General features: G+C 42.4%; 1 protein-coding gene across 5 annotated transcripts in view; it reads left to right on the top strand.

Moving 5' to 3' along the window:
• Positions 1-22406, top strand: part of LOC137377181 (doublecortin domain-containing protein 1-like) — an 822721-nt gene that overhangs the window by 233680 nt on the left and 566635 nt on the right. For all 5 annotated transcript variants that reach the window (XM_068046610.1, XM_068046609.1, XM_068046608.1 and 2 more), the window contains 2 exons: positions 2253-2412; positions 9166-9328. In XM_068046610.1, coding sequence (XP_067902711.1) covers positions 2253-2412; positions 9166-9328 — 323 coding nt within the window. The remainder of the gene's footprint in view (positions 1-2252; positions 2413-9165; positions 9329-22406) is intronic.

The following is a 22406-nucleotide window of genomic DNA, read 5'->3' on the forward strand; positions in this document are numbered from 1 at the left end:
ACGGTTTATAAGAAGCTGGAATTAACTGAGATTGAATCACAGAATCATAGAATGGCTACTGCACAGAAGGAGACCATTCAGACCATCGTGTCCATGCTAGCTGTCTGCAAGAACAATCAGCTAGTCCCACTCCCCTGGCTTTTCCCCATATCTCACCAGATAATTATCCAATACCACTTTGAAAGCCACAATTGAATCTGCCTCCACCACACTCTCAGGCAGTGAATTCCAGATCTTAACCACTTGGTGCTTAAAAAAGTTTGTCCTTATGTCGCCTTTGGTTCTTTTGCCATTCACCTTAAATCGGTGTCCACTGGATCTCAACCCATTCCCCCATCTACTCTGTCCAGACTCCTCATGATTTTGAACATCTTTATCAAATCTCTTCTCAACCTTCTCTTCTCTAAGGAGAACAGCGCCAGCTTCTTCAGTCCATCCCTGCAACCATTCTTGTAAATCTTTTTTGCAGCCTCTCTAATGCCTTCACACCCTTCCTAAAGTGTGGTGCCCAGAACTGGACACAATAGTGTTTTCTAAAGGTTCACCATAACTTCCTTGTTTTTGTACTGTATGTCTCTATTTATAAAGCCCAGGATCCTGTATGCCTTATTAACTGCTTTCTTTACCTTCAACGATTTGTGCACATATATTCTCAAATCCCTCTGTTCCTGCGCCCCCTTTAGAATTGTATCTTTTATTTTATATTGCCTCTCCTCGTTCTTCCTCTCAAAATGTATCACTGCATTCTTCTCTGCATTAAATTTCATTTACCATGTGTTCAGACATTCCATCAGCCTGCTATGTCCTCTTGAAGTCTATTGCTATCTTCCTATTGATACTTCCATGTTTTGTGTCACTTTAGGGCGGCACAGTGGCGCAGTGGTTAGCACTGCAGCCTCACAGCTCCAGGGACCCGGGTTCGATTCTGGGTACTGCCTGTGCGGAGTTTGCAAGTTCTCCCTGTGTCTGTGTGGGTTTTCGCCGGGTGCTCCGGTTTCCTCCCACATCCAAAGACTTGCAGGTGATAGGTAAATTGGCAGTTGTAAATTGCCCGTAGTGTAGGGAAGTGATAGGGAATATGGGATTACTGTAGGGTTAGTAGGGTGGTTGTTGGTCGGCACAGACTCGGTGGGCCGAAGGGCCTGTTTCAGTGCTGTATCTCTAAATTTAAAAAAAATTAAAATTAAAATGGTTGTCTGAAAGTGACAGGTCAGATTAGCAGCAAGTACCACAACCATGCTCTAGACCCCCAACTATTCATGAGCAATGTCAGCAGAGATCCACTGGTCATGATCTCATTGAATGATTGAACAAGCCCAAGGGGCTGAATGACCTGCTCCTGTTCCTATGTTCCTAAACTCTTAAACAATAATTTACTCAAGCCTTCCTGTGTTTTTTTATTCATTCTTGGGATGTAAGCATTGTTGGCAAGGCCAGCATTGATTGCCGATCCCTAATTGCCCTTGAGAAGGTGGTAGTGAGCTGCCTTCTTGAACCGCTGCAGTCCTTGCGGTGTAGGTACACCCACAGTGCTGTTAGGAAGGCAGTTCCAGGATTTTGACCCAGTGACAGTGAAGGAATGGCGATATAGTTCCAAGTCAGGATGGTGTGTGGCTTAGAGGGGAACTTGCAGGTGGTGGTGTTCCCATGTGTCTGCTGCCCTTGTCCTTCTAGGTAGTAGAGCGTGAGTTGAAAGGTGCTGTTGAAGGAGCCTTGGTGCGTTGCTGCAGTGCATCTTGTAGATGGTACACACTGCTGCCACTGTGCGTCAGTGGTGAAGGGAGTGAATATTGAAGGTGGTGGATGAGGTGCCGATCAAGTGGGCAGCTGGATGTCGAGCTTCTTGAATTTTTTGGAGCTGCACTCATCCAAGAAGGTGGAGAGTATTCCATCACACTTCTAACCTGTGCCTTGTAGATGGTGGACAGCCTTTGGGGAGTCAGGAGGTGAGTTACTCACTGCAGAATTCCCAGCTTCTGACCTGCTCTTGTAGCCACAGTATCTATATGGCTGGTCCAATTAGGTTTCTGGTCAATGGTAACACCCAGAATGTTGATGGTGAGGGATTCAGCAATGGTAATGCCATTGAATGTCAAGGGAAGATGGTTAGATTCTGTCTTGTTGGAGATTGTGTGGCGCAAATGTTACTTTCATAATTCACTTGTTTAAAGTATTTTAACCATGCATCACTACTATTGCATCTTGCTCATAATTGCTTGTTTCATACCCTGGACTTATTTCACTCTGTACAGGAAGACACAGTCTCCATTATCTTCAAGGCTTCTGTCAGGTTGCCGAGATTGCAAAGAAAAGCCACTCTTTAAACGTCAGCAGTGGATCATAAAAGTGACGGCCTACAAGAATGGGACGAGTGATGTCTCTGCAAAAGTAACAGCATCTAGCATCAAACTGGTAATGGCTGATGTTTGACTTTCTTTATGGCATTAGGTATAATATTTATGCTGAGAATCATTTCCAGCTCCACTTGCTTCTCACAGGTAGTTGAATAAATTTCATCTTTAATTCTCAAATTCTTCAACAATTTCACATTTTTTAGGCAATGAAAGTGATGATCATCTTCCTAAAGGCTAAACAAGCCTCAATTATTATCCTTGATTATTATTTATTGAGGCTCCTACTAGTAGTATCATGGGGTACAAATTGGACCTCATTGTGCTCATCTTTGGGGTGTGAAATAGGGGCAATGAAGCCCAATTTTGTGCACCAACATCCTGTGCTTGAAGAAAAATATACAAACGTATGAATTAGGAGTAGGAGTGGGCCACTCAGCCCCTCGAGCCTGCTCCACCATTCAATAAGTTCATGGCTGAACTGATTACTCCACATTCCTGCCTACCCCTGATAACCTTTCTCCCCCTTGCTTATCAAGAATCTATCTACCTCTGCCTTAAACATATGCAAAGACTCTGCTTTCACCACCTTTGAGGAAGAGAGTTCCATACTCATGACCCTCTGAGAGAAAACATTTCTCCTCATCTGTGTCTTAAATGGGCAATCCCTTATTTTTAAACAGTGATTCCTAGTTCTAGATTCTCCCACAAGGGGAAACACCTTTTCCACATCCACCCTGTCAAGACCCCTCAGGATCTTATATGTTTCAATCAAGTCACCTCTAAATTCCAGCAGATACAAGCCTAGCCTGACCAATCTTTCCTCATAAGATAGCCCACCCATTCCAGGTATCAGTCTAGTAAACCTTCTCTGAACTGCTTCCAATGCATTGACATCCATCCTTAATTAAATATCTGACGCAAAATTGCCCTAAAGCAGGTGCCTGGTCTCTTTCTTTGATGAATGAGCCTAACACCTGTTTTCGGACACCTCACAGAAGTTGGGCAGCAATAAGTGGGGCAGATGGAAAGCCTCCCCCAGTCAGAAGTCTTCTGGCATCACTATGGCTGCCAACTAAAGATGTATTCTTTTTAAAGAGATTTTCATAATATATTTTTGTGGAACCAGGAGGAGCAAGAGTACTCCCCCGACTCCACAATCACCTCCTATTGCCTACTCGAACTCCCTCCGGGTTCTTTCTCTCGGGGTGTTGACAGCGAGGCAAATGGACCGACATTCATGTTGTTCAACTGCGTCAGCCTCATGTGGAGTACAACATATGTCAGCAGCTTGCACATAAAATGTTAATGAAGCCTCAGACCCAAATTTTGAGCTAGCCTTGGGTTTCTCGGTTAGGGCACACACTACCTGTGCAGCGCTGGGCCTGCGATTGAAAGTGGATCCAGGAAAACTTCTACCTCGAGTGGCATCATTAGAGCTGTAGACCCCTTTCTGTTCTATTTTTGAGGTATTCACAACATATCTTTTAAGCAATCAATTTGAAAATGAATTCCCATTGAAAAATACAAAGATAGTTGTGACTCGGTGTCTCTACTTGATGGTGTAGTGATCCCTCCATTGTACCCAAGAGCAGTTCAGCATTTTGTGTGTGTTTATACAATAAAATGGGCCAAAATACTGAAAGTGTTATGCAGATAAATAGCAGAATATCTTGACTTTCAAATGAATTTTGTTTTAAAGAATGAATCCTTGCCAAAGAGTTCGTAGAATGTGGAAGGCACTGCTTCAGAAGGTCAAGGATTTGAAATCAATTGAGCTGTTTAAAGGGAGATGGATGTTTACTTGGGAAGAGTATTAAGGGATAAAGGAAAAGGGCAAGCAAGTGGATTGAAAAAGATAAAAGTTAGCACCTTACCTAACAAAATAATAGAGCAGGCTTGAATGGCCAAAAGGCCTCCTCTAACTATTAAAAATAAATTGCTGTAACAATCAGAGTGCTGCCTATTAAAACAACTGAGATTAATACACATTACAAATCAACCATTGCACCATTTTTATGCTTCATTGCCAAAATAATTTTAAAAGTCTAATCAATCAAATTTTGGAATGCACAATAACAGTTACTTTTAATTGTATTTCACCAATGCAAAAACAGGAGAAAAATAGAAGATCTGCTTATTATAACTTTACAGGCATATTATAGTGACTGGTAGGCTGTATACCTCAGTGACCATGTTACTTCTGTAAGTATCAATATCTCTTTGACATTTACTTGAGAACATGCTTTCCTTGACCATAAGGAAGAATCGCTGAGGTTTCTATTGATGCTTTTCTGTACCGTGCCAATGCCGCATGTCCTGTACACCACCACCATAGATAAACTTACCAGATCTTTTGGTGCCAGTGACTGCAAAGACCTGGAGTCTTGTCTGCTTCCAGCCATAGAGAACCTGACAGGTCCATCTTTGATATTGTCACCTGTTGGGTAAATCCTACATATCGGGGAAACCTACGACACTCTTACAGTTAAGGGTGGATTTGCACTACGAGCATAGCTTCAGTGTGTATTGATTTCAGCTTTGCACTGACACCAGGTAGTCTAAGTCAGAAGTTGGGGTCTGACCTGATTTTTGAGCAATGCAATGAAAATACAATCTGCTTTATATATGTTTGATACAATATTAAAACCTCTGTTCTAGTTCAAATATGAGGAAAGAGTCTTTGGGGGCGAAATTGGATCAGTGCTCTGCTCTATCATGATGTGTGATTAACCTGCACCCATTGATTGCAATACAGGCAGCACATTGTTCATTGGCTGGACACACCAGCAGGAGGACAATATCATGAGTGGCTAGTATCACTTAAAGCTAGCTTGCACTGCTTAAAGCTAACCTGTACCCCCAAAGGAGAGGTGCATTGTCGCTGCAGCAGGTGCTGGGAGTCTATAATGAAGAGAATCTGACCTGAGAAAGGCACAATAGGGGAGAGCGCGGGCTTCAAGGTTTTCACACACTGCGCTGGAGGTCTAGGTGGAGGAGGTGGAAAGGAGGTGAGATGCCCTGTGTCTGCAGGGGGTAGGGAGGCCCTCAAAACACATGGTCAAAAGACAGTGGGAGCAGATAGCTGTGGATGATCGATGCCAGGAGTCAATGTCAGGAGCCAGGCACTGAGGGAATGCACCAGGGTGATTAATTGACTTTGTATGGATATAGCACAATTTCATTTATAAATTTGGTTTGGAATGTTTATTGTGTGGTGGCTTTTATTTTTGTATTGTGGCCAAGTGGATGGTGTGACGGTCAATGACAGAGGGGAGCTAAGGCATGGGACTGTTGGTGAATGGCGGATTGTGGTTGCAGTTACTAGTATCACACTAAGATGAATACTTCACTGACAACCTGGGCAAAAGGGGCTGTATATGTTGCCTCCTTCCTTCCTTTTCCTCCTATTCCTCCTTTCAGCACATCAGTGCTCTGCTCTATCACTGTTTGTATGGTCGCATGACTTTCATCACATGCACATTGCACACATGTGCATGGGGTTCGCACCAGAGTCGACAGCCATGTCATCAGTGGATAGCCCTTGTCGCCCAGAAACCACCTATGGTTTGCCACGGTGGATCAAATGCAGCTGGCATAGAGGATTGCTGCAGAATGAAGGCATAATGATTGCCGACAGTATACCAGGCATCGTGTTGCATGATTCACTTCCTATGATAACACAGCAGCTGGATGTTGAAGGAGTGGAATCTCTTTCGGTTCCGGTATAGAGCAGAGTTGACATGCAGCACCCGCAAAGCAATGTACAGTCAATAGCACCCTGCACCACAGGGAAGTCTGCAATTCTAGTGAAGCCGTTTGCTCTCTCGTTTTAACTGTCTCTGTCAACAGTGGATGAAAAGTATTCATCTGTTTTTGATTAGAGGGTCTCAGTGACCTCCCTTATGCAACAGAGCATGGCAAACTGCAAAGTGTTGCAAATATCTCCAGCTTAAGCCTAGAAGGTGCCAGGCACATAAACGTTAACCGCCACGGTCACTTCACAGCATCTGGCAATGCAGTCCTCAATCTACTCTAAGGTTGCTGTTGTGGCTGCAGCAGGTGGTAGATTTCAGTAAGGAGGTCCTGACTGAAGTGCTGACATCTCACACATTGGCCAGGATTTTACGGGACCCCTGAGGAGGGATCGGAGGTGGCCAGTAGCGGGGGCGGGTGGGGGGGTGCACGGAGAATCATGATGGCTGGTGGGGGTGGGGTGGAGGGTCAGAGAGCCTGTCACCTCCCTGTCGCCCAGCGATCTTCCCGGGGGCGGGATAGGCCAACGGTGGCCTTCCGCCCAGGGGCAAATTGAGGCCCTTAAGTGGCTTATTTAGGGCCAATTAAGGGCCGCTTCCCGCCCCTGCTGGGATCTTATCAGCGACGGGGGCGGAGGGGCCTCCTTGTAAAATGAGACCCCCTCCCTGCAGTCTTGAGAGGGGCATCCCTCCTTCATGGGAAATTTGTGGCCCACAGAGGACCCTTACCGGGAACAACTTTACCTCCTGGGACCCCTCTCCCCCTGGACTGAATGACCACACCCCTAAGTCCCCCACCCCACCTCGCTGGGGCCTTCCAGACTTGCCCTGGCAACTCCACCTCACCTACCTCTGGTCCAGAGTTCCACTGCTGGGCCTGGGTCTGTGACTGGCTGGCAGCTTTTGGAGGTAGGACCCCCAGCTCTTTAAAGTCTTTAAAACGCCTCCTAAAACTTTGACACTAAAAGACCGAAGTTTCGCTCTGGTGGGGTAGGGGGAAAGACAGAGGTGGGGTTCCGCCCGCCTTTTCGGCCTGGCGCCGGGAGCCCCGCCTCCAGCCCAAAATCCAGCCCATTGTTCCTCACTGAGGTTCAGGTTGGAGAATTGTTCCCTGAACAACCTGTGTGGATATGTCGTCCTGCTGAGAGTCCTTCTCCTCCTCCCTCTTCCAGCAGCTTGTCCTGCTCTTTATGGCTTCTGTTCATTGTCCAAGTCACATTGTATTTAAAGGGGATGCCTACCAGTGCATCCACAACTGGGACAACTGGTTTCTGCAGAAACCTTGAAGTCAGCAAAAAGTCCTTCAGCAACTGCCATGCCACTCCGTGTAGACTTCTACAACTTCAGAAACTATTGAAAGCACCAAACACTTGTAGAATCATACCAACAGCCAGAAGAAATCAACCAGCCAATAACCTGTAAGTAATTGATTGTCCCTTTAAATAGCACGGGTGAGGGGTCCTTCCTGCTGTTGAATGCGTGTTCAGTTGCGTGAGGTTAAGAAAGGATGTTGGATGGAGCGTTGAGCTCCAAAATGGCAGCGCTGGTGTTAAATCGGTGTTGTTTGCTGACTTATGTCATGATCTGCCGGCTGTGCAAATTTCTTGCAGATGATCACTGCGTGTGTGTTAATGCCTGCAGGAATATGATTTCCAGTGTGATTCACCCCACAGTGTGTGCGCGTACTGCAGATGCCATTTTGGAACTCCAAGGGTACTCATAGCACCCAGAAAATGTTGCTAATTAACTGTAGACAGCATCGACCCAAATCTCTATCCACCCTGTAGTTCTCTCTGCTGAAATAACAGGCAGGATTTTCCTTCCTGATCCCTCTGTCGGGATGAAATGCAGGTCGAGGATCCCGAATTGCCGACGGTGGGACACCAAGAGAGATTTTGGAGGAGAGGCCAATTAAGTGACTGCCCCAGAAGCCCAATCCAATTAACGATCGCGAGCGGGCTGCCTGGTCTGGAGGGCCAATAAGAGGGCATCCCGTACTGAAAGACGAGTGGGCTGCTGAAGTATGTAGGGAAGCACAAGGGCACCTCCGTTCCCGGTCACTGGCCACAAATGGTGCATATAAAGGGACCAAAAGCTTTAGGCTGTCGAACAGGAGGGGGAAAGTCCCCCCCTCCCACAGTTACGAGCTGTGGTTGTCGCCGTTTATTAACACAGTAACGTCCCCATTGAATGAAGCCTCCAGCTCCAAAGGCTACCTGGCCTGTCACTGGGAGCCCGCCAATGTTTCACGGATGGCCTCCTGGCTTGATGGGTACTCTGCACACCAGCTGGAAAATCCAGGTTACATTGGGAGAGTGTCCTTAATAAAGACTTCAATGGGCTTAACTGGTTCCCAACACGGTCGGTTGGGTAACCTGTCCCGCCGTTGCCCCACCTCCTGCAGAATCCAGTGGAAGTGGGAACATGTTGTGGAGCCATCCTGAATGAATTTTCCTCCCATTTCCTCCCACCACCTCCAGACCTGCCCCCATGGGCCCTTGAAAATTCTGCCCAACATGTCACAGCCATGCAGTTGAAATGAGGGTGATTCAACTTTAGCAAACTAGGAAAAAAACTTACCAAGAGTCAAAGTAATAGTCAGGAAAGAACTTCACAAGAGTTGCAATTTCATACTATTCCAATTGCTGAAGAGGTTAATGTCACCTTTTTCCCCTAAAGCGGTAAATGGTAGATTTAAATACAGCAATTGTTTTACTTAGAAAAAAATAATAGGAGTTGATTTCCTCAGTGCACCATTTACAGCAAAATTGGAAACTCTTTATAGGCTTCTCTTAATTAATTGACCTTGAAATCAAATTATCCGATATTTCAGTTTCTTAGCGCTGTATGCCAATCTTCTTGTATTATTTATGTTGCTCAATTGCTTTGAATTATTAGGAGTGAAATTGGTTTACATATTCCTGATATTGCTACAAATAGAAAATGGAAATTAACCCATGATGAAATGTCTAATCACATCTAATTGTCTCCTGATTAAAACAGTATATTTAAAGCATTTTTTTAGTGTTTTATTGATGGGATATTATTTCCATTCTCAGTTACTGGAGGCCTGCACTACAAAGCTCGATCTGAACTCAGCTGCACGGAGGGTATTTCTTTCAAGTGGCCGAGAAGCATTTGAGCCAAAGGACATTCCTCATAATGCTGACGTTTACATCTCAACTGGCGAGCCGTTTATGGATCCTTCCAAAAAACTGAAAGGTACAAAGCTAAAGAAGCAAAATGCTGGAAATATATAGCAGGTCAAAGGTCAAGTTAGCGTTTCAGCTGAAACCCTTTGTGAGAATTTGCCTTTTATCTTGATAAGTGCTGGCAGGCCTCCTGTGTCCTTCCAGAGTTTTTTCAGTTGTTGTTTCAGATCCTCTTCGGCATTTGCTGTTTCCTTTACTTTTTTATTTAAAATGTACAGACGGTTGCATTTACACTATGGTGGCAATTTTTAATAGGCACGCTCTCAGGGCAAACTTTCCCATCACTAGCACACACTTATAAAATGACCACTTACAAGTGAGACTCAGTATTTTGACCCGGAAACCTCTCACGGTTCAAAACCAAAACCCATACTCACTTCCAGATCAGGAATCCTTCATTGACATCTGTGGACAATTTTATGTGAATTAAAAAAGATTAAAGAGGTACGCTGGATGCCAGTTGATGGTAGATACCAAATCTTGAACTAAATGTTGAGTTGGACTAAACATCTCATTACTCAGAGCAGTTGTGAGAATCATACATATACACCTTCCAGCTGTGAATAAGTAGAAAGCTGTATGAAAGCTACGTGTACTAACTGTGGTGATGAGTTTCTACTTGTGTCTCTGCAATTCTAATCACAGATTCATACTTTTAAAAATATTACTGCCAAGGATTTTGATTGAAAGTTGCAATATATCTATCTGGTTAGCATTACTAAGCAAAATACATTTGTGCTCCTTTACATTCCAGTTTATTATGAACTATGATTTTAAGTATGCTCATTTTATACACTGAAACACTGCTGCATTAATTAATTCACTGTCTGACAGACACAGTGGAAGTCTCTTGGGGAACCAATAGTGTGCATTTTAATGGGATATGCTGTCCTGCTTACAGAAACACCCCCACTCGCAGTTTTGTTGTTGAAAATGATTAATATACATTTACCTTGAGAGCTTAAATGGGGAAATCCATTCTAAAATATACTGATGAAATCTTCACTTCACATATATAATCCAGTACAGACATGATGGGCTAAATGCCTTCCTTTTGCATTGCAAATCTCAGTGGGTTTTACAATTCTAAGTGCTTTATGATTTACCATCATAAAGTATCTTCAATTCTTCAAGGACTCATTTTACTTTGAAAATGACATTGTTTAGACTTCTTTCATGTTATAACATGTTAATATGTTAAATTAGATGCAGTTTTAATACTAAACATTTAAAAGAGATAGTAATCTAAATTAAAAAATCTAATTGTGATATTTTGGCTGAGGTACAATTAGTCGCCATAGAGTTTAAAGGATGAATGCTGAAAAGAAAGTCTAGGCTTACTAGTCCTTGTATTGCGACAGCTACTGCAAGTGTTCCAGCTGCACTTTCTCTTTTAATAGGCTAAACTGGGAGGACAGAGTTTATGCTTTGTTTGTGTTTCTTTTGGCTGTATTTCATGGCGACATGCACTGCTGTTCTTTCAGCACCAAAATGTTGGCACGCAATGCTGAAATTTCATACCAACTCTTGCTGGATCAGCAAGCTTAACCCACAGAAATCTGGTGCTCTGTTATTGCTTTTGACTGATAATCAATCTTGGTGCTGCTCGACAGTTGTCGCTGGGACACAGACAAGAGCAGGTGGCAGATGGGCCTTGTCACCAGAGAACAGGGATAGTAGGTATACTAAGGCAGAACAAAATGTGCAGTGTTCCCATAACTTTATTAAGGCATGTGAAGAAGAGAATTGCAAATGTGATATAAAGGAGCACTGTAAACAATGTGAGATCATACGATTGTGGCAACTTAATCAATATTCTACGATATCAAATAGAAAATATGCGTACACCCTTTACATGATGGGCTTACCTGTGCTAAAGCGATAGTGAAGCATTGCAAATGAATATGGAAAACCACAGAAAATTATGTCCCTCACACATCTGTTATTTACAATATGGGAATAATCCTTTACATGACTTGTAGAACTATCACAAGTGATATAGCAGAGATGGTGCAAGGAATGGATTATATTGTTACCTTGCTTATCTTATTGGAAGGTGCTGTAGTAACTATATCTAGGACTCTCATTACTTTAGCAGGTGTTTCTGAGTGTTGTAACAATTCACAATACTACTTTTCAGGGTTGATTATTTCTAGAGATACTTAAAAAGAAAAGGGCAGTGTGATGGTTTTGCCAAGTGAGATGCCACAGGAGTACAGGCCATCAGTTCACATCAATGGTGCCCTCATTGCAACTACTTAACATTAGCCATAAGGCAAGCAGGGAAGCTATTAAAATACTTGACTTCTCACACTTAATTAGTTTACTTGATTCAGTTCTACCTGAGCATTAGAGGAGTGCTTCGCTACCCATTTGATCTGTGTCCTTGATGTGCTGCTCCTCTCCCCACTCAGAGAAAGTAATAGTTTGTATATTGAAGTATAATGTGTGAGAGAGATCCTAACAAATTCTCTAACCTGTAAACAGAGGTCTTTCTTCCAATGGAATATTCAGTGTGTTAACCCATAGGAGCTGCTTTAATGCCAGTGCTCTCCTGTTGGAGACCCTCATTTGGTGAGAGTTCAGAAAATGGTGGGTGAGCTCGCCATAATTTTCCATACATTAATATGAATTTCCTGTGGTGCTTTTAGCAGGTGAGGCTCTCTACTGGAATGCGCACATTCATAATCTTGGCCCAGTCGTGCACAGTGATCCTTTCTGCATGTGTAGTCATTATTATTGATACAGTGGTTTCTGTTTCTGCTGTGAATTATGGGGAAAGTGTGCTACTATGAATGCTGTATTCACCAGTAACCTCATTTAAGCATGAAACAAATAACAGTTAATTACAATTTAGGCCATTATCCTGCCAAACTGAAGCGTAATGAAGTGATGGTTATTGACTCTGTAACATGCACTGCGTGTTTTATTCACTGTGAAATGCACAATGAGAGTTTAAAAAGTTCATATATTAGAATAATTAGACTCACAAAGTGTAAATGATAAAATGTGACCTGTTTAATAACTGGAGCTACTCCCTGTTCGAAACCTTGTCCCTTGTCTAATATTCTACCCGCTGTCCAATTTGGATTGAGTAAGATAGCAACTCTCAGGTGTCCTGGTTTGAAAGAATTTTGCTTTAATCACTGGGAAAGGAGGACTCAGAAGGATTCACCCAGGTTGATCATGCACACCTCCTAGTGGTTGATTTTAGAACCACAGGGGCAGAGCACCAAAAGCAGGTCAGTCTTTTGGCCAAGAAGTGGTTTATGCTTGGAACAGCTTGGGACAAAAAGGAAAAAAAAAAAATCCCATTATCGGTTTGATGTAGTTTGAAAACTGGTGAAAAGGAAATTTTGGACAAATGCCCGGAAGCGTTTCTTCATGCAAAAAGTGATCAACATTTGGATGACCTTCTGGGTGGAGTCGAGAAGACACATGATGTTATTGTGGGCAAGAGAGAATGGAAGATTTTCTTTATTCTGAATAGATGAGCTAAGGTGGACTGAATGAGTTCCCTCATTTAACCCTCTTGTGATCTTCTGCTATAATGGTAGAGAACCATTTGATGTTCTAATATATGAGAACTGCATTATTCTTTGTTGGGCAAAAAAGTGAGCCTGTTCGGAAAGGGAATTATTGATCGTTCACCTGACTGTTACAAATTCTCTTCCTAGAGTGAGTAATTCCATTATTCTGGTACTCACAAAGGGAAGCGGTGCTTGCGGGAAGAACATCTTGGGAAATGAAGGGCAGCTTCTGTCCAATCATTGTGCACCCGTCATTGCCTAAACTTGCACCACTCCTTGCTGGGAGCATCAGATTGCAGAATGACTCTTCTAAACTTCTCGTTTAAGCAGGGCTTTTCTCTGGCTACGACACCGGCCCTATTGTATTTTTTCAAGGGACTCAAAGCTTGGATAACACGCATGCCTAACGAAAAGCATTGTTGCCCATGAGTTTGCAACAAAGAGATTTGACTGTATAACAATGGATACCTGTTTACAAATGCCACTCAACTCAAGTGCAACTGGAGTTCAAACAGAATAGAACACGTTGATTATCTGCCGGTATGTGGTGGCATGTACTACTTAATGATTGGTTACCTGACTGTTTTATAAAGAAAAGCATTGTGCATGTAAACGGATAGGAAGAAATGTTTCTCTTGCATTCAAAAGGTGCAGCTAAGGGTTACATGACATAGAGAAGTTATCTAACAAGCAACTAGAGAAACCAGTTGGTGCAAATTTCAAACTGTAAGTGCCACCTATGGGAAGTTCGAACAGCGATCACTCAGGACAAATTTTATTGAAGGAAAAATAGGAAAGATCTTTCACTGTTCATTGAATTTCCCAGCCCATCCAAATTAGCCACTTGGGAACAAGCTGCTCACATGGTTGAGTGCATAGCACACTTTTATGTTTGAATCAGAAGTTTGTGAGTTCAAGCAGCCCTGTCCCCTTCAGGGCTCAAGCACATAATCTAGGCTAACATGTCAGTGGAATACTAGGGAGTGTTGGATTGTTGCTTGGCTGAGATCTAAATCAAGGCTTCTGCCTACCTGTTCATGTGATGTCAAAGGCCCCATGCCACTTTTCGAAGATCTCTCCTATTGCCCTGACCAATATTCATCCCTCAAATACCAGCAGCAAAGCAAATGAATTGGTCAATCATCTTGATGGCTGTTAGTGCGACTTTACGGGCACAAATTGGTTGCCCACAAAACAACCATGACTGCACCTCAAAATAAAATTAATTGGCTCTGTCATCCTGAAAGGTGCTATATAAATGCAAGTTTTTTTATGTAAGATAATTATTTGCTTAACAGCATCATTGTAAAATATCATTTTTGCAGTTATCAAACATGCAAATCCAAAAATATTTCAGAAGGGTTAACCTGTGCCATCTCATTTCAGTGACTTAGTTCTTGGTTGAAGATTTTTTTTTAATTTATATTTTTGAAAACAAATTACCATCTCAATTTATTTTTATTTTTAATTTAGCTGCCTTATTTTTATACGTGGAGCTTTTCCTTTTCTTTTATGTGAACTGTATAAGGATTTATTTATTTCACTGAGACCTGAGTCTAATGCCCTTTCCTTCATACACACATACAATACTCCAGTTGTGATTCTTGCCACTATTAGGAGACGAGCGCTCAAGGTGTTCGTATAATATGCCTCTGGTGGTTGTTTCAATAGAAGGGTTAACTTGTTTGTTTAAATGTATTAGAGTCTCTGCTAAAGTAATGAACAGAGCAATTTCACCCCAATAGTAATTGCTCAGCTAATTCTTCTGCCCAAACACTTGATACCTCCCCACATAATGATTCTCTCAAACAATACTGATTTTCACTTTATTGTAAGTTGAAAATGTCACGTGCAGGCCATCAAACTGATTGATCTTCCGGCCGTCATGGTGATTGGTGATTGTTTGGAAAAGGATTTAGTGCTCCAATTAAATTTCTAATTCAAAAAATTTCTTCATGAGTTTTTTTATATATATATGTGCTTTGCAAGTACATTCAGATCACAGATTTTAAATGATGAGGGTGTCCAGCTGCTGAGGAGAAAATTAATTTCAGATTACATATTGTTTATTAATTATTAATATGTTTCATCTGTACTTTGTTCTCTACAACTGCCATTAACGCTGCAATGCCTTGTCATTTGTAATATCCTTTAAGATGGAAGATAGATGGTTAAAGTATATATCCGCACTAGTGAGAAAGAACTTCTCTAACATTCAATTCATGCTGAGATGATCTGACGTGACAAGTCCTGATTGACAGAATATGTGTGATTTGTGTATAATAGAATGCATGTTTGCTGTAGGTGTATGTGTCAGAAAAATGATGGATTCAAATCAGCTTAATTGCTATCTAATTTGGTAATACTAGACACCAGATATGATTTCAGGTAACAAGTTAACACATCTACCTTTAGGCATCCAGGAACTTGTATGTCCTGTCATTTTCAGTATTTCAGAATGCGCAGAAATCCATCAGTTTAATGAACCTGAACTTCTCAGTAATATCACAAATGTTCTCCAGAATGTTTGCTAATTTCCATGCTGCATGCCTGCCAAAACAAGAGATTTAAATATACAGTGAAATCCTGTTCTGTGTAATGGGCTGCGCTGGGCAGAAAAAAAAAATGGGTCAAATTGAACTTGTAACCAAAAGGAATGATTATGTTGTTAGTGACTGTAAGGATTCAGTTTGGACTATGATCAGAGTTTGTAATTATGAGGCCATTCTGAGACGTGTATTCTACTAGGTCTGCACATATGGAAATTTGACTTAATATATATTGAAACTATGGGGGAGATGGTGGCATAATGGTAATGCCACTGCACTGGTAATCCAGAGGCTGAGCCTAATGCCCTGGGGACAGGGGTTCAAATCCCACCACAGCAGTTGATGGCATTTAAACTCAATTAAAGAATAAAAAAATCTGGAATTAAAAGCTAGTCTCAGTAATGATGCCATGAAACCATTGTCGATTGTTATAAAAACCCATCTGGTTCATTAATGTTCTTTAGGGAAGGAAATTGGCCATCCTTACCTGGTCTGGCCCAGACCCACATCAATGTGGTTGACTCTTAACTGCCATAAAGCCTAGTTGGGTGCCTCTCAAATTCTGCCAAATTACCATTTTTGGAATTCACTTCCCGGCCATAGCTGGGGAGTTTAGAGGAGGAAGGGTGAGACTGGGGGTCGGGGGGTGGTGGTCATCGATGGAAGTCTGGAGAGATAGGATTATGGAGGGGGCATTAATGGGGGTAATATGATGGGGGTGTGTGAGAGGTTTTCAGGGGTCCCATGGAAGAGATCGCAGGGTGGATCTGGAGGAATTGAGAGGAGGACATCAGGAAGGCATCAGATCCAAGAGAGAGTGTCCAAATTCTGGAAATGTTAACAGGTAGCTCGTTGAGTGGGGTTGGGTGGGGGAAGCGCTCCTGTTTCTCCTGGCCCACAAGCAGTTCTGGAAAGGTACTTACTTGTTCCATCCAGCACTCCTCATCTCCGAGCCTGGAAAATCCAGCAAGCCAGTGCTAAAGCTGGAACGGAGGCATGAAACCTTACTAAATATTTAAGTGAGAGGATCTGCCTCCTGAGAGTGGGTTGGTTGCTCTCCCACTCCTGCTTCCATCGAAATGGGCAAGTTTGAAGCAGGTCGGGTTTGGGTTTGAAATTTTTAAAATTTGAACTTCCTATTCGACCCAAACCCACCCTTTCTGGAGGTTGAAATTGCCTTCTGAGCATCAGTTTGAATCAGAGGGTAGCACTCTCACCTCGAAATTTGAAGGAGATGGGTTCAAGCCTCACTAGACACTTGAGTATGTAATCTAGACTTCAGTGTAGTATTGAGGGAGTTCTGCATTATCGTTGAATGAGCTGTTAAACTGAGGCCATACCTGCTTGCTCTGGTAGTTGTAAAAGTTACCTTTGCATTATTGCAGCAACATAGGGACCTGGTGCATCGCAAAGCTGCATGCACCGAATGGGGCCAACGGCAGAACCACGGAAAAGTCAGCCTTAGAGTACCAGCAAGCTGCGGGCACCAATTGTAGCCCCAGAGGCAGCTGATGGGAGAGATTGAAATTGAGTAGTGAGGGTGCCAGCTCGGGATCTGAGGTTAATCTGGCAAAGGGAGGAAGGTGGAAGGGAGTGATAATCAGTGAGGGGGTGGGGGTGACTCCTACTGATTTAAGAGTAAATTAGTTTCTGTTTTTGGTCTTAAAAAGAGTGTTTTTAGGTGGCTGTCAGGGACGGAGTGCCTGAACTAATACGGTACAGGATGTGGTTCGGGCACAGGAGATTGGCCTCCTAAATTGGACCCTTGTGCCCCTGTTTTCCACCTGCTAAATGGGCACAAGTTTATCCCTAAAAAGTTCTCCTGATCAATGGCCTGACATTTCTCCTACAACCATCATCACCAAAAGAGACATCGAATCATTTATTGCAGCATCTGTAGAGAGAGAAGCAAAGTTGATGTTTCAGGGCTGTGTCCTTTCATCAGGAGTTCTGATGAAGGGTCACAGACCTGAAACATTAACTTTGCTTCTCTCTCCATGGATGCTGCCAGACCTGCTGAATATTTCCAGCACTTCTTGTTTTTGTTTCAGAGTTCCAGCATCTGCGGTATTTTGCTCTTCATCTAATAATTTATCTTGCTTTCTAGGTGCAAATTGATTGCCACATTTGCCTACATAACAACAGTGACTACAAAGTAATCTGATAGCTATAAAGTGTTGTGGGACATACTGAGGATATGCTATATAAATGCTAGTTTTTTTAGTTCCTGGCTTAATTTGTGCTCCATGTTATCAAAGTTTGTGTTATGTCATGCCATTAAGAACTAATTTTATTAAGTGGGTTACAATGGAGACTTGCAGCAATGAATGGCCAATAGCAGATTTGTTGCTGTGTGTTTCCCCTGCACTTCCATGTTGTTGATATCAGAATGATACCAATGGTCTCCCACAAAGTGAGAGATTTGAGGGGTTGTGCCCACCATTTGCTTTGATTGTGAAACCTGAGTAAAGGACCAAAGGATGTTTGAAATTCCTGCCCCATCTACGACAGTTGTTTGATCATTTGTTAAGTCAGCTGAGATAGAGGAAAAGCACTATGGATCAAGTTGCTATTTAGCAATGGCACAGCCGAAAAAGATGCCACCCCATCTTAAAATGTATAATTTTACTGAGAGAATATTGCACAGATGCTGAATAATGAACGTGTAGTATACAAGGAAAATGTATTGTGATCCCCAATGAAAAATTTAATTTTTTTGGAAATTTCAACAGGCTTTTTTTTTATTTTACTGCTGTCATGCCCAGTATAGACATATCATATTCTTACTTTTAAAATACGAACTTTATTCAAGGTATTCTTTAAAATTGACTTTACTTTCTAAAAAAAGGGGACAATGCAGAAAAAGATGGCCACCAAAGGTCAGATGACCTAGCCTTGTGTATTCAAACACTGCCTCACTATCTGTTAAGGACTAAAGGATACATTCCAGGCTAAGATGTGTCAATTATACCCATCCTGAAGTCAACAAGAGACATTCCAGAATTGAGTGGGTTCTTCTGAAATAAAGAAGGTGTGAAGTAGATACATCATGACAGAATGATTCCCGTTCAAACATCAAATGGTCATGGTTATCATATCTTGGCTCATTGTGTGGTTATGACAGGGGAGAGGGCCATGCGTCTCCTAACAGAAGCTAATATAAGAGATGTTCACCTTAAAATGTAGCTCTGGAGAGAAAGGGAGGGAGATCACAGCAACATCACAGAAGGCAGTCAAGCCAGGGACTGCGGAACGATCCAGCCAAAACAAGGAAGGAGCCCTGCTGCGAATTCTACACTTCAACTTGATGCAGCAGAGAACTGAGAGCAACCCACCACCTCCAATCTGAAATCATAACCACCAGAAATCTACAATACCTCAACAAGTCAAGACTACAAACAACCCAGGCATGCATCATTAAAAGAGACTGTTCTACTTAGAAGATTCAACAGGTTTACTGTAAACCATGAACACCTACCAACCTTTGAACCCTTACCCTTTGCCTTCTATCTATCTTCTCTTGAGAATGCATATGAGAGTGAGTGTGTGCATGAGTGGTGTTACAAACATTTTGGGAAATGAATATTGTTCAATAAATATTTAATCTTCTCTTTTAAACCTACAAGAAAACCTGTCACTGTCTGTTTATTTGACAAGTAAAACACTCAGAGGTGAACTCATCATTTTAAGCAAAACACGACTGCAGTCAGTTGGGAGGTGAACAGTGAGAACCAGCCACCCCATTACCACCTGTCCAAAACACTGCACAGTCATAATTCTGATCATTTCAATCCTATTACTTTGTGATGACTCAGATGGTGATTCACACCAACAAGTGTCCATCCCACATTCATGTCTTTCTGATTTGAATTTTATTTTTGTTCAGTGTCTAGGGTGTGGCAGAACTTTGTGTCATTCCCAGCTTTAATGTGAACCAGTTAACCCCATACAAAGCATCCAGCTTTATTAGTTTGACAGCTATTAGACCATAGAGCAGTAAAAAGCTATACCAAACAAATGTAGGTGTAAATAACGTGGCAAGAACCTAACTACCCAACAATCTTGATGATTAGATCTGAAAAACTGACATCATGGGAGTGACTTTTGCTTGTGGCAGCAGCACAAATTGGTCAATAGTGAACTGACAACTTGTTTACACTTCGCTCAATCGCCACTGTTGTAGTGAGAGAAACATGGTGCCAATTTGCACACAGCAAGGTCCCACAATCAATAGTGAGATAAAATGTCCAGGTAATCTGCTCTAGTGATAGAATCATAGAATGTTTATGGCACAGAAAGAGGCCACTTAGCCCATGGTGTCTGTGCCGGCTGAAAAACGTTCCACCTATTCTAATCCCACCTTCCAGCATTTGGTCCATAGCCTTGCAGATTATGGCACTTGAGGTGCATATCCAGACTTCTTTTGAATGAGTTGAGAGTCTCTGCCTCAACTATCCTTTCAGGCAGTGAGTTCCAGACCATCACCACCCTCTGGGTGAAAAAACATTTCTTCATCCCCCCTCTAATCTTTCTACCAATCACTTTAAATCTATGCCTCCTAGTCACTGACCTCTCTGCGAAGGTGAATAGACCCTTCACCTCCATTCTATCCAGGCCCCTCAAAATTTTGTACATTTCAATCAGATCTCCCCTCAACCTTCTCAGTTTCAAGAATAACAATCCCAGCCTATCCAATCTTTCCTCACAGCTGCATTTTTCCAGTCCTGGCAACATCCTCGTAAATCTCCTCTGTACCCTCTCGAGTGCAATTACATCCTTTCTGTAATGAGGTGAACAGAACTGCACACAGTCCTCAAGTTGTGGCCTAACCGATGAGTTATACAGTTCCAACATAACCTCCCTGCTCTTATATTCTATACCTCGGCTAATAAAGGAAAGGATTCCATATGCCTTCTTAACCACCTTATTAACCTTCAGGGATCTGTGGTTGAGTTATAAATGTTTGCCAAGACACCTGGCAGAACTACCTTGCTCTTCTTTGAAATAAGGACATGGAAACACTTACATTCACCTGAGAGGGTAGTCGGGGTTTAAGTTTAACGTCTAATCTAAAAGATGGCACCGCCAACAGTACAGCACTCCCTCAGTACTGCACTGGGAGTGTCAGTCTGGATTATGTGCTTAAGCCTCAGAGGTGAGTGTGTGACCACTAAGTCAAGGGTGATACCCAAACATGGATATCAATGTGCTCATTTTTACTGCCTTCCAAGATGTATTTTATTTTAAAGTTAAGGTGGGTTAAATGTTGAGGTCAGATGAAGTCTGCAGATAGCTGTGTCCTAGCAACAGCTGATGCTTAGGGTCACAAGCCATGCGTATCAAGAGTTTTTCACTTTGCCACTTTTCATTCATGAAGACTTGTAGTAAGCAGACCTCATCTCATAGAGGCATAGAGTTATACAGAACAGAAACAGGCCCTTCGGCCCATCGTGTCCATGCCAGCCATCAAGCACCTAACTATTCTAATCTCAACTGAGTAAAGAAGAGTCTGAAGTCTATTTGCCTGTCACAACTCAAAGAGTTTGTGCAGAGATGGGAGTAGGGGGACAACAAACCAAATAGATTCATAAAGGTGTGGCCAGTCTCTCTATTTGACTCCCTGATGAAAGGTCACAAGATCATCCCTGTTCTGCATTTCATTCAGCCTTACCTGCCTAAGTTGGGGGGAACATTATTTAATTAGTCCTGGTCACCTTGCTGAAAGAACCACATTGAAGCAAATCAATAGTGCTCATCACGCTCACCTCATTTTTGCAGTCAGCCAATCATAATTTTGTAGTTGCAATAATCCCGGAGAAGCCTGAAAGAGGAAACATGGCAGGTGAAAATTCAACAAAGGAGGAGAGTCCAAGAGAAAATTGAAAAAAGGCTGCATCAATACTTTTGGATTTCAGACTTCAATATTAAACATATTCATGCTTGCAATTGATAAATACAATTCAATATGCTATACTCTTTTCTCCTCACCAGTTTTCTTCTTCCTGAGGATATAAGCCCTGCACACCTTATAGCATCATGCCTCAAGGTATATGCATAAATAGTAATCAGTAAGTGCGGGCAGGCTATTTCACCGGGGCAGTGAGTGGGAAGCCTGATCCTGTCCTCACCTTACAGTCATCATGCACATCCAACAGGAGGCACTAGAGAGCAAACAGGAGCAGGAACCCTGGGCCATTTAATCCTTTCTAACCTAGGGCTCTTGCAGTCTGAGGCCAGAGACGAGAAGATTGGAAAGTTCTTCTGGGGTTGATGTTGCTGCTGTATACTGAGTAATAAAAAGCACTGTTTGTCTTCATCCTTCAAATCTTCAAAATCAATTGAGTTGACGCATGAAAGGTGATTTTGTGCGCATTTTAAATGGTTAAACCTCCAAATACTGAGGAGCCTTTTTTAAAGATGTAGTTGGTTTTCTGGGTTAATATCCTGACACATGCAATGAATCCTTTACTCAGTAAAGATACCAGACTAACATCTTTTCCTTGGCTCATCTTTACGTCCTATAATATTTAGTGACATGAAGAGCAGATAATTATACGCATCATCCCTTATGTCACAGTTAGTGATATAATCTCAGCACTACAGCACATGAATGAAAATCAACCTTATTAACTTGTGAAGAGCATTGGGTAAGTTTTATGTAGCTCTACTCCCAGTGAGAATAGATCCTATTTGACTGTCTTGTCCAGTGTTGCTCCACTCAAAGTGGGGAGTTTAGTGTTATGTGATCTATTTTCAACCTGTGCTCCTGTCCAGTAAGATTGCGCTCCTAGCGAGTGTACAGTGTTTATGTGAAACAAAACAAAAGGTGCTGGAAATACTTAGCAGGTCTGGCGGCGTCTGTGGAGAGAGAAGCAAAGTTAACGTTTCAGGTGTGTCACCTTTCATCAGAACTGGCAAAGGTTAGAAAATAATTAGGTTTTGAGCAAGTGAGGGGGAGGGGAGTGGGGGAGAGAACAAAGGGGAAGGTGTTTGATAGGGCAGAGGGAGA

Source organism: Heterodontus francisci, chromosome 14, assembly GCF_036365525.1.
Source record: "Heterodontus francisci isolate sHetFra1 chromosome 14, sHetFra1.hap1, whole genome shotgun sequence".
Lineage (NCBI taxonomy): Eukaryota > Metazoa > Chordata > Chondrichthyes > Heterodontiformes > Heterodontidae > Heterodontus > Heterodontus francisci.